The 10,928-nt window shown below is 38.4% G+C and overlaps 1 protein-coding gene across 3 annotated transcripts in view; it reads left to right on the top strand.

Annotated features, from left to right (window-relative positions):
• Positions 1-1,037: 1,037 nt before the first annotated feature.
• Positions 1,038-10,928, top strand: part of armh3 (armadillo like helical domain containing 3) — a 70,046-nt gene continuing 60,155 nt past the window's right edge. Inside the window, exons 1-6 of one of the 3 annotated variants that reach the window (XM_072661008.1) lie at positions 1,038-1,109; positions 1,902-2,011; positions 3,254-3,310; positions 3,449-3,595; positions 4,788-4,895; positions 10,891-10,928. The exon at positions 10,891-10,928 is cut by the window's right edge and continues 55 nt beyond it. In XM_072661008.1, the coding sequence (XP_072517109.1) occupies positions 1,913-2,011; positions 3,254-3,310; positions 3,449-3,595; positions 4,788-4,895; positions 10,891-10,928 (449 nt within the window). In that variant the 5' untranslated portion in view covers positions 1,038-1,109; positions 1,902-1,912. Of the gene's footprint in view, positions 1,124-1,901; positions 2,012-3,253; positions 3,311-3,448; positions 3,596-4,787; positions 4,896-10,890 lie in introns of all 3 variants that reach the window. The other 2 variants (XM_072661007.1, XM_072661009.1) reach the window with 2 other exon arrangements.

Consider the following 10,928-nt stretch of genomic DNA (forward strand, 5'->3'; position numbering starts at 1 on the left):
ATCTCAGAGGAGTTTTCAATGCAAAATCGCATATCCACTGTCTACTGTAACCAGTCTACTGTAACCACCTGGAAAGTTAACATATCAGACACTGATATACTTCTGGGATCAATAACTCTTATACTATTCTTAAGAACCTTATAATCTGTCTTGTCATATATAATATTTTTATTTAATTTAATTGTTGTTTGCTATGCACTGGTAATGCAAATCTAGTTATGTATTAGTTTACTCAATTCAAGACACATAAATTAGTAAACACATGGCTTTCTTTAAAAACACAGGCTTTGCACCCCCTTTCTGGTTTCCAGCTCTAAGTTTGGTAATGCAATTTTCATTACTATTCAAGTAACAATTTACAAAACAGGATATTACTGATATTAACACAAGTTTGTACTAGATTTAATGTATATATTTGCGAATATATTTAGAGTTATAAAAACGCACACGTCCTACGGATGAACACTTTCCCTTTGCGTAATGGCCCTATGCCTTTTGGACGAAAACACTGCTCTAAATTGACTGGCATATACAAATGTGCAGGTCTTTAAGAATTTGATTGTATAAATTAAGCATCCCCTGCTGATTTATAGCTAGCTATCTGGATTCCACACGGCGTGATTAATATAATTCATTCGATTTCTTATAGTTTGCGGATGGCCTCCCGATCGTTAAGAAAGTTAAGGAAATCGTGAACTGTGATTTGTTTAATTGTTGGATGAGCTAAATGCCATACAGCAGCTTTTAGGTACACCATTATTTCCAGTTTTTTCAGGGTTTCTCACCCAAAATGGGGAATGGTAGTTCGGGCGACGGGAAAGTGGCGTGTGGTGGCTCTTATCCATGCCTTTTTACGATTTTACTCAAATGCTTTTGACGCGGTTTCTGCTTATTTTGAAAGAGACATGCAGCGTCAATTGTGAATTTACAGAAAGGCCACTGTTATCGTGCGTGAATGTGTTTACTGACGCTCAAACACTGTCCCTATTCAGTTATTCCAGTGGGTGGCAGTAATGCAAGTATCACTTGTGAGCGCGATTTCCAGTAAACTCTAAAGAAGAACGGGCAGGTTGAGACTGGGCTATGAGTAGGCGCTAATGAATAGAAAAGTAAGTGAAGTCAGGTAAGGAGGATATAAGAACAGAACGATAATAGTTGAATTAGCTTCGTAATGAAAATGCCTTCCTCACAAAAATGCGACAATACAAATGGCATGTAGGTAGATTGCAAAGTTATAAGACAAACATAGCCAATGCTTAATGACGTTTCATGTCTACAAGAAAACGTTAGCACTAGCTAGTGCTAGCCCGTTGGTGTTGTCCCGTGCTAGTTAGCTCTGTTGCCGTTCCCTCATATTTCAGCCGACTAATCTTTAAATAATGCTCTCGAGATGATCCAGATTGTTACAATAAACACTTTCCGGTCAGATCTTTTTGTGCTTGCTTAGGTGTTCAGCTAAGTCAGTCAACATTGCCCAAACTAGAGTAACGCTAGCGAGCCCGCTAGGAAGTAGCTAGCTAGCTAGCTATCTGTCTAAGTAGCTAACGCTTTCTTGCTTCAGTGGGTGGCTTAGACACAACAGTATTTATGGTAATGTCAGCGTTTGCCTGAAGGTTAAAATGGTCACGTCACGAGCTTCGCAGTGTTTACATTTCAGTTTAAGTCTCAAAACAGTGGCCTATTTTTTGTGAAATACTGGTCAAAATTGTGAGGGTGCTTAAAGGATAAATGCGGAACAGGGATGTCGCACAGAAAGCTAGGAAATTAGCTACATTTTAAGTAGCTTCAAGCTCTAAACACAACTACACGTCTTGGACTAAAACGTTGGGTCACTGTCAGGATTGTATATGACTCTGTATGTTACTTGCAAAGCAGTGCAAACAATCGGGCATACTTTTCAGACTGTGAAGCCATGGCTCAAGAGAGGAAGGTGGGTCTGCTTAGAAGGACATCTTCATCCAAAAAAAACCTCAAGGAAAAGGTGGTACTGATGTATGATGAAATATTTACGGTAAGATCCATTTTATATCAAGTTTTTTATTCTCTAGGTGATGTCGCGTAATGCTTGCTAGAACTGACATATTTGAACTCTGATGAAGCTATGCAATAGCAATCTTGGGTAAAATATGAATATTTTGCATTAATCATTGACTTGAGACTTTACTGGTGGGCAATTGTACAATTATTGCTCGCAACCATGAAAGCAACAAAAAATAAAACAAGTTGGTGCTTCAACTAAAAGGAACTAAAACCATATGTGAAGCACTGACCATATGTGGTCTAATGCCACAAAAACTTCCCTTTTTCCACATTGTATTCAATAATTTCCTTTCAAAATAAAAGCCCCTCCTTTGCAAAATGCATAACATTCTTGTAGGTTCTTAAAATGCAGTTGTATCCCAGAAAAGTGCTTTGGGAAGAGAGAGAGAAGTAACTAAGAGAAGCTAGGGAAGGGTTCATGATCTAATCCAGGGTGGGCAACTGAGGGCCAGAGACCAGCACAGTTGGCTGATTATTTGTGCTAACAAACCTACTAAACCGGTGAGGTAAATTAGGTGTTCATGAGCAGGAAAAGCACAAAACTGTGAAGTAATCTGGCTCCCCAGAACCAGAGTTGCCAACCACTGATCTAAATTGTCAAATTGTGCAGTCCCTTACGACATGGGCACGTATGCATGCCATCAAATTTGGGTCACTGGTGTTAATTGATGATGTAACTGCTGATAGGCATAAAAATATTAATTCTAGTGCATATAGAGCCGTTCTTTCAGCTCAGATTAAATCAAATATTTAAAAACTGATGAGGATGGTGCTTCACAATATATATAAAAAAATTATACAGCCAAAGTTTCTGTAGACAAAAAAAGGATTGTTCTTAAATGGCAGTCAGTCACCTGACCTTAACCCAACTGAGCATGCTTTTTATTTACTGAAGACAAAACTGATAGCAGGAAAAAACACAATGAGCAACTAGAAGTGGTTTTGATAATGGCCTAGTAAAGAATGCTAAGGGCTGAATCTCATGGGGTGATATTCATGAGTTCTAGACTTTAGTCAGTCATTGACAGCAAATGGTGTGTATCCAATTATTAAACATTCCTTAGATTTGTAATAGGAATTTGGCCAGTTACATTTGAACTTCAATCTGCCACAGGACGGGAAATATTGTTACCCACTATGCTACACCGGTAATAGTTTTATTAAAATTGACTGAATGGGGCAGGCTTTTAAAAAGTTATCTTTCTTATTTTAGAAAGATGACCCTGCCAAGACTAACCCTCGCTTCTGGGATGAGCTCTTTTTGATGAAGGTAAGTTAATTTATTATTCTCCAACTTTCATTCTTACATTAAGTGAAAGCTAATCATTAGTTTAAGATGAATGTATATGTAGGTATTCTGTAATTGTTTACCTAAGCACTGTACAATGTTTTAACACTGCATAATCAGGTAAATTTGGAGTATCTGGAAGGAAAGCTGGAGTCTCTGGATGGTGATGAAGTGATGATGATCAAGGAAAACCTTAATAGTCTGTTCCACCACTGTGTGCAGGCTTTGGAAGAGGAACACCAAATCAAAGTAGTCAATGCTCTGCAGGTAGGGGTGTGTCTGCAGATTTGGTGTCAGTATGATATTGAATTAAATTTACCTTTGTCATTATACCAATACAGGGTAGTACAACAAAAGATTCTTGGACTACTTCTCCGGTGCAGTGTTAGATACTTTTTAACAGTGCAACTAAAGGTGCATATGCAGCAAATGCAATAGAAACAAATATGTGCATGAGCAAGAACTGTAGGTCAGATGTCAAAGACGGGAATGCAAATGATTAGATTTGTAACTGTACGTGTATTTGTACTTAACAATCACAGTCTGAGCTTCATGGTTCGGTACATGCAGTCACATGGAGAATGCGTGATTCATGCAGCCTATCAGTACGTCTGAAAATATGTAATGTGGGTATTTGTATTGTATGTGATACGTGTTCCACCTGGAAAGCGGTCTGTGGCACTTCCAATGTACTTGCATTTGGGGTTATTGTTAGCAGTGTGCTCAGTCATGCGATGTGGTACTTTGTCCTAAAGACTGTTGGTGACCTATGCTGGAGTTTTCCTGTTGAACATGCTGGGTCACATATCCAGACCTAGATCATTTTGGCTCTCTACCAGAGGTATTTCCATCTAACCACTTTAAGCACAGTGGTGCATGTATGGGTTTCAGTGCATAGGTTGCCGCTCAGAAATATGATGCAGTGACCTCAGTTCAGCTTCTTAACAGATTCACAGTATTAAGATCATCTTAAATGAGAGTTTCAGATGAAGTAACTTTCTTCCTATAGTTCACAATATAGACCACAACACATGCTGTCTCATACCGAAGAGCTGAATGGGTCTAAATACAAAACATATAAGAGTCATAATTTTATTCTTTTATAACAGAAGAGTCAATGGTAAGAGGTTTATGACTGAGCCAGGGAAGTCATTTTACTCGTTTCTCATCTTCCAAATTTGTTCTGCCTTGAAACTAGTTTTGTTTGTGGGTTTTAAAAAAATAATTTGGTGGTTTAAATTTTGAGGTATGTTTTTTTTTTTTTTTTTTTTACTTTTACATGACAGTAATAAAGTTAAATGCATGCTTTATGCACAAATGTAATTGTCATTTAACATGGGTATGTGGCAAACCATTTGAAATGGGCAAGTTGCTGTACAAGGTCTCTCTCTCATATGACTGTATTGCATTTAAATGTGTTCTTGTGATCAATTAACATTGTTTCTCTCTTCTTTTCAAGACACTCTGTGCCTTGTTTAGAGGAGTGCATCAGAAGAACAAATCAGCTACAGGGTTTGACATAATCAACATGCTGGTGGGATTTGACAAAGCTGAACTTAGAATGAAGGTGAGTAGAGTGTGAGAGGGCCTGGTGCATAGTAGTTTCAATTTCAGGTCATCTTAACTGATCATGTCAGTGTATTTTATCATGGTGTGTGCATGTGTTAACAGCATTGAGAAAGGGATTAAAACCTTTAAAACTGTTAAGTCAAATCAAATATTGATCTACAATTATGTAAGCTTATGAGAACCATGTAATGGAAAAACATTTTATCCTCTTTACAGAAATGACTAGTATATTTCAGTATGTGTGTCAAGTGTGTTTAGAATAGGGTGGTAGCCTATCAAAACAGAGCTTATTTGAATGGTCAAGGTTAGGTTTAATTTACAGAACCCTTATGTATGTTTAACAGTTTCAAACTAAACTTGATTGCAATGACCAGTAATGACGAGTGGTATATGTTATTACCTGCTACTGCACTGTGAACTTTGGTGGAGTTGTGAATTCTTGTGTGTGCTGTCGTGGTGAATTAACCCTGCAATGATTTAGGGTGGCTCAACATTGCAATATGCATTTTTACCATCAGTCGTTGTGTATGTGCTCAATTTCCCAGACTCCTCTGCTAGCTCATGTAACCACTCCGGCCTGTCGGGACAAAGCCAGATCACCGGAGTTTTAGAACATGCCCCTGAAGCTCATCAGCTCTGCTACTTAAGCTCTCCCCACACAATGACTGTTTGCAGCATATTGCAGACCTTCCCCTGTTTCTCCTGTGTGTTTGCTCCGTTTTGCTTTGTGTACCAACCATTTTATCTTTAGACTCTCTTGCCCTGTTTTGTCTGCCTTTTATATCTGACCTCTGCCTGTTTTTCATTTTCTGATTTTTGGCTTAGCCCTTCTGTTATGGTTACCACAGCTCCGGTTTTGACCCTTGCCTGTTTACTGGTTTGATTTTGGGTCGCCACCTTTTCAATAACCTTTCATTATCTAGTAAAAATGACTGTGGTTATCTGTCTCCTCATAAACAGCGTAAATAAGTTTCATCCTCGTTGCATGCTAAGAAAAAACATTAGCCTTCTGTGGTTTCGAGAGGACCTAAGTGGGCTAACCAGATGGCCAACCGCACCAAACAATCTCTTATGGTGCTCGGAGTGATCTCTTTATGTTATGAAGGCTGAGGTCGATGTCAGTCCAAGACAGTTTTTTGTGGTGCTGACGCATTTGCTTGCTCTGTCTTTCGTTGCCAGCATCTCTTTGAGTATGTGGTTTCGTCTGCTCATTGACGTGACTTCTCTATAGCTGATGTCCAATGTGCAGCTTTCGCCTCACTAATTTTGCATAGTGCCTAGTAAAGCTGCGTTTGGAGAAAAACTAAAAAGGTTTATTTCTTGGACGCTGTCCATAGAGGTTGATGTTACGCAATTTCTAACAAAACTACAACTTGCCTGTCTGTTTTCCGTAGCTAGATTGTGCAAATATGTGCATGAGCAAGAACTGTAGGTCAGCACACTGTCCCAAGTTTGCTGATGCTGACCTGCAGCTAGACACCGCCCATAGGCCCAAAATGAAAGTTCCGGTGATCATTGGTCATTTTATAACCATGTTAATGCAATTAGGAGATTTATTCTCAGTTTAGTTTCAATCATTAGAAGTTTATAATTTTCCAGTGACCACAGCAGGTGTATTCACTATATACAGTACAGGCCAAAAGTTTGGACACACCTTCTCATTCATTGCTTTTACTGTATTTTCATGACTATTTACATTGTAGATTCTCACTGAAGGCATCAAAACTATGAATGAACACGTGGAGTTATGTACTTAACAAAAAAAGGTGGAATAACTGAAAACATATATTCTAGTTTCTTCAAAATAGCCACCCTTTGCTCTGATTAATGCTTTGCACATTCTTGGCATTCTCTCAATGACCTTTAAGAGGTAGTCACCTGAAATGGTTTTCCAACAGTCTTGAAGGAGTTCCCAGAGGTGTTTAGCATTTGTTGGCCCCTTTGCCTTCACTCTGCGGTCCAGCTTACCCAAAACCATCACGATTGGGTTCAGGTCCGGTGACTGTGGAGGCCAAGTCATCTGCTGCAGCACTCCATCACTCTCCTTCTTGGTCAAATAGCCCTTACACAGCCTGGAGGTGTGTTTGGGGTCATTGTCCTGTTGAAAAATAAATTATGGTCCAACTAAACGCAAACCAGATGGGATGGCATGTCGCTGCAGGATGCTGTGGTAGCCATGCTGGTTCAGTGTGCCTTCAATTTTGAATAAATCCCCAAAAAGTGTCACCACCAAAACACCCCCACACCATTACAGCTCCTCCTCCATGCTTCACAGTGGGAACCAGGCATGTGGAATCCATCCGTTAACCTTTTCTGCGTCTCACAAAGACACGGCGGTTGGAACCAAAGATCTCAAATTTGGACTCATCAGACCAAAGCACAGATTTCCACTGGTCTAATGTCAATTGCTTGTGTTTTTTGGCCCAAACAAATCTCTTCTGCTTGTTGCCTCTCCTTAGCAGTGGGTTCCTAGCAGCTATTTGACCATGAAGGCCTGATTTGCACAGTCTCCTCTTAACGGTTGTTCTAGAGATGGGTCTGCTGCTAGAACTCTGTGTGGCATTCAACTGGTCTGTGATCTGAGCTGCTGTTAATTTGCGATTTCTGAGGCTGGTGACTCGGATGAACTTGTCCTGAGAAGCAGAGGTGACTCTTGGTCTTCCTTTCCTGGGTCGGTCCTCGTGTGTGCCAGTTTCGCTGTAGCGCTTGATGGTTTTTATGACTCCACTTGGGGACAAATTTAGTTTTTGCAATTTTCCGGACTGACTGACCTTCATTTCTTAAAGTAATGATGGCCACTCGTTTTTCTTTAGTTAGCTGATTGGTTCTTGCCATAATATGAATTTTAACAGTTGTCCAATAGGGCTGTCTGCTGTGTAGTAACCTGACTTCTGTACGACACAACTGATGGTCCCAACCCCATTGATAAAGCAAGAAATTCCACTAATTAAACCTGATAAGGCACACCTGAAAAACATTTCAGGTGACTACCTCTAGAAGCTCATTGAGAGAATGCCAAGAGTGTGCAAAGCAGTAATCAGAGCAAAGGGTGGCTATTTTGAAGAAACTAGAATATAAAACATGTTTTCAGTTATTTCACCTTTTTTTGTTAAGTACATAACTCCACATGTGTTCATTCATAGTTTTGATGCCTTAAGTGAGAATTTACAATGTAAATAGTCATGAAAATACAGAAAACGCATTGAATGAGAAGGTGTGTCCAAACTTTTGGCCTGTACTGTATATAGAGATGAGCCATGTACTGTGATGAGCCATGTACTGTGTGAGCTCATCATTTGAGTCATTTTGTTAGGAAAACGTTAATTTTAAAACTACACTCATTTTGCTTTGAGAATATTCTTTAAGAATGTACTAGTTTTAGTTAACAAAAAACTTTTGACTTGACTGTAAAGCCGTTAGCACTAAAGTATTTTGTTACAGAATAGTGCCCTTAAGTGCGTACTATGTGTTTAAGAAATGATAATTAAAGAAAATATTGCAACACTAAAGGATTTTTTTTTTTTTTTTTGGAGAAATTATTTTAATTCTTAACACACACAGATTTAAATTAGAGTAATCAAAAAAATAAGTTGTTAGAATAATTGACTAATTGGGGAAAAAGAATCATTAGATTAATCGATAAAATAATTGTTAGGTGCAGTTCTACTGACAGGCCCGTTTGCGCTGGTGTTGGCAATACATGCACTGGAACCTAAACATGTGGAGGAACATTATGTTCAGCGATAAGTCCAGATTCTGCCTTCTGCTGCATTCTGATGTCGGTCTACATGCATCTACCATGAAGAGACTGCACATTTCCATTGGCACAGTAACGGGAGGCATGTTTGGCGCAAACCAAACACTGCATTTGAGCATGAGAACCTCAATCGTATGGAGGAAGAAAAATGTAATGCTTTGCTGCAGCAGCAACTATCCAAAAACTGATGCTGATGTAACATGTCAATAATCCAAAACACTCCAAATGGAATGGGATGAGTTGGAATACTTCCTGTTGCTTATTGTAACTGTCCAATTGAGGTTATTTTAGCCAGTGGGGAACATACAAGCTATTAGGGCATTGGGCGTACTTTTTTTTTCTTGTTAGAAATTTGCACAGGCTTTAAGTGGAGCAACACGGCTGCTATGGAGGCTTGAGTCTTTTCATTTAGTCATGCTCAAAGGTTCGGTTGGCAGGTCAAAATGTCAAGAAATCTAACCATCTCTACAGAGTTGACGTGGTAATTAGGCTTGGACCTAATGTAAATGTAGACAAATAAAATTGCAATAAATGATTTAATCTACACAATTAAGTACCCCACACAAGCCTTATGGGGCCTTTCATCTGTTTAGTCATGTGATAATTTTATTGTAGCATATGTACAAGATCTGCTGCATCTGTGGAAACAGCAAATGAAAAATATATTGGTGAGGCTTAATTCTTAAAACAAAATGTTGTGTCAAGCAAGAAATAATAAGTAACAATGAGTGTTATTATTATTATTATTATTATTATTATTTATTATTATTATTTTTTTTTTTAACTGTTTCTGATTCATGTATATTACCCCAGTAGTAATGGTGATATAAAGTCTATAACGGCGTTATAATTGGTTTTCATTTAACTTTTCAGCTGTTACTGACAAGCATTTATGCCTTCTCGACTACAAGAAAATACATTCAGTGGAAATCGAGCAGAGTACTTGTTTTTGTGTTTGTAGCTAAAAAAAATTATGAACTTCAAATTATGAGCTCGGAAAAACTTGGAGAGCAACCTTAAGAAATTAACAAATAGAATAAATGAAATTGCTTGAGTTTAAAGCATAGATGTATTCACTTGATTACATTTTAAACAATAAACAATAAAAAACCCATATATGAAATGTTGACGTTTTCCTCCACTGCCCTGTACCAGTGCATTTTAAGGATTTTTTTTTTTTTTGCAAAGAAGACAAGCACTTAACCTGAACAGGTTTGAAATGAGAGCATGAGGGGCCAACAACATTCCCAGCTCTGCTGAAAACACGTGTGGATGAGGTGTTTGTTGCACGCACAAGTATTTGCTTGCAAGTCTTGCCGTTATGGGCAGGCGTTTAGCGTTTGTATGCCGTGGATCATCATCGATAGTTGCTTCCTGTTCATACGCTGTCAATTCAGCAGTAGCTTGCCAGTAAAAGAGACTCATGATGGCTTTGTTTTGGACAAGTGTGCAAAGGGCTTATCCTCTTATTGTATTGTGGACACATTTGTCTGGTCCTGATGTTGCCCAATTCTGACCATGTCAGTTTGCTATTCAACCTTTGTCCGCTGCAAATCATCTTCAGCTAAGCATTTGCCATTAAATCGGGGGCCGTTGTGATGAACATCAATCTTTTGTTTGAGAAAGAAAACCTTTCTTTTCACATGGGTTTAGACAAAGCGTGCTGGTGCGAGAATACACATTTCAAAAGTCTCAATTTGGTTGAACATAAAGAAATTATAGGAAAAAAAAAACAATATTGGAATGCTAAACTTCCGCACGCACACGTCAGTGGTGCTTGGGTTTGTGTCCCACACTGACCTAAAAATTGTTACTCTTAAAAATAGATAAAGCAAATGTACTGTGGGCTAATAAGAATTCATAAACAAGTAAGAGAACAAAACCAATAAGCTTAACACATTGTCATGAACAAATAAGGGTGCAAACTGAATAAGTGAAATACATTTGATTATGGTGAGCAAACAACTAGAATAGAACTAACAGAAATAATCTATAATGAGAAATAAATCAACTAGTTATTTAAAGGTTATTTTCCTTCCTCTTTGGCTAGAACTATTACATAAATGCAGAGGCAATCCCATGGATTATGAAAAAGACAATAATATTAGTAGTGACATGTTCCTCTTAAACTGAAAAAAGAAAAAAATGACATGCAGTATTAAGAAACAAATTTGGTGTGCACCATGTATTTTACAGATTGTGTTTCTTTTAATGCCTTGGTATATGTGGATTTTAGGACCTAATGGAGAGCCTGGACAGTTTGCTGTGTGGAGA

Source organism: Salminus brasiliensis, chromosome 17 (assembly GCF_030463535.1).
Source record: "Salminus brasiliensis chromosome 17, fSalBra1.hap2, whole genome shotgun sequence".
Lineage (NCBI taxonomy): Eukaryota > Metazoa > Chordata > Actinopteri > Characiformes > Bryconidae > Salminus > Salminus brasiliensis.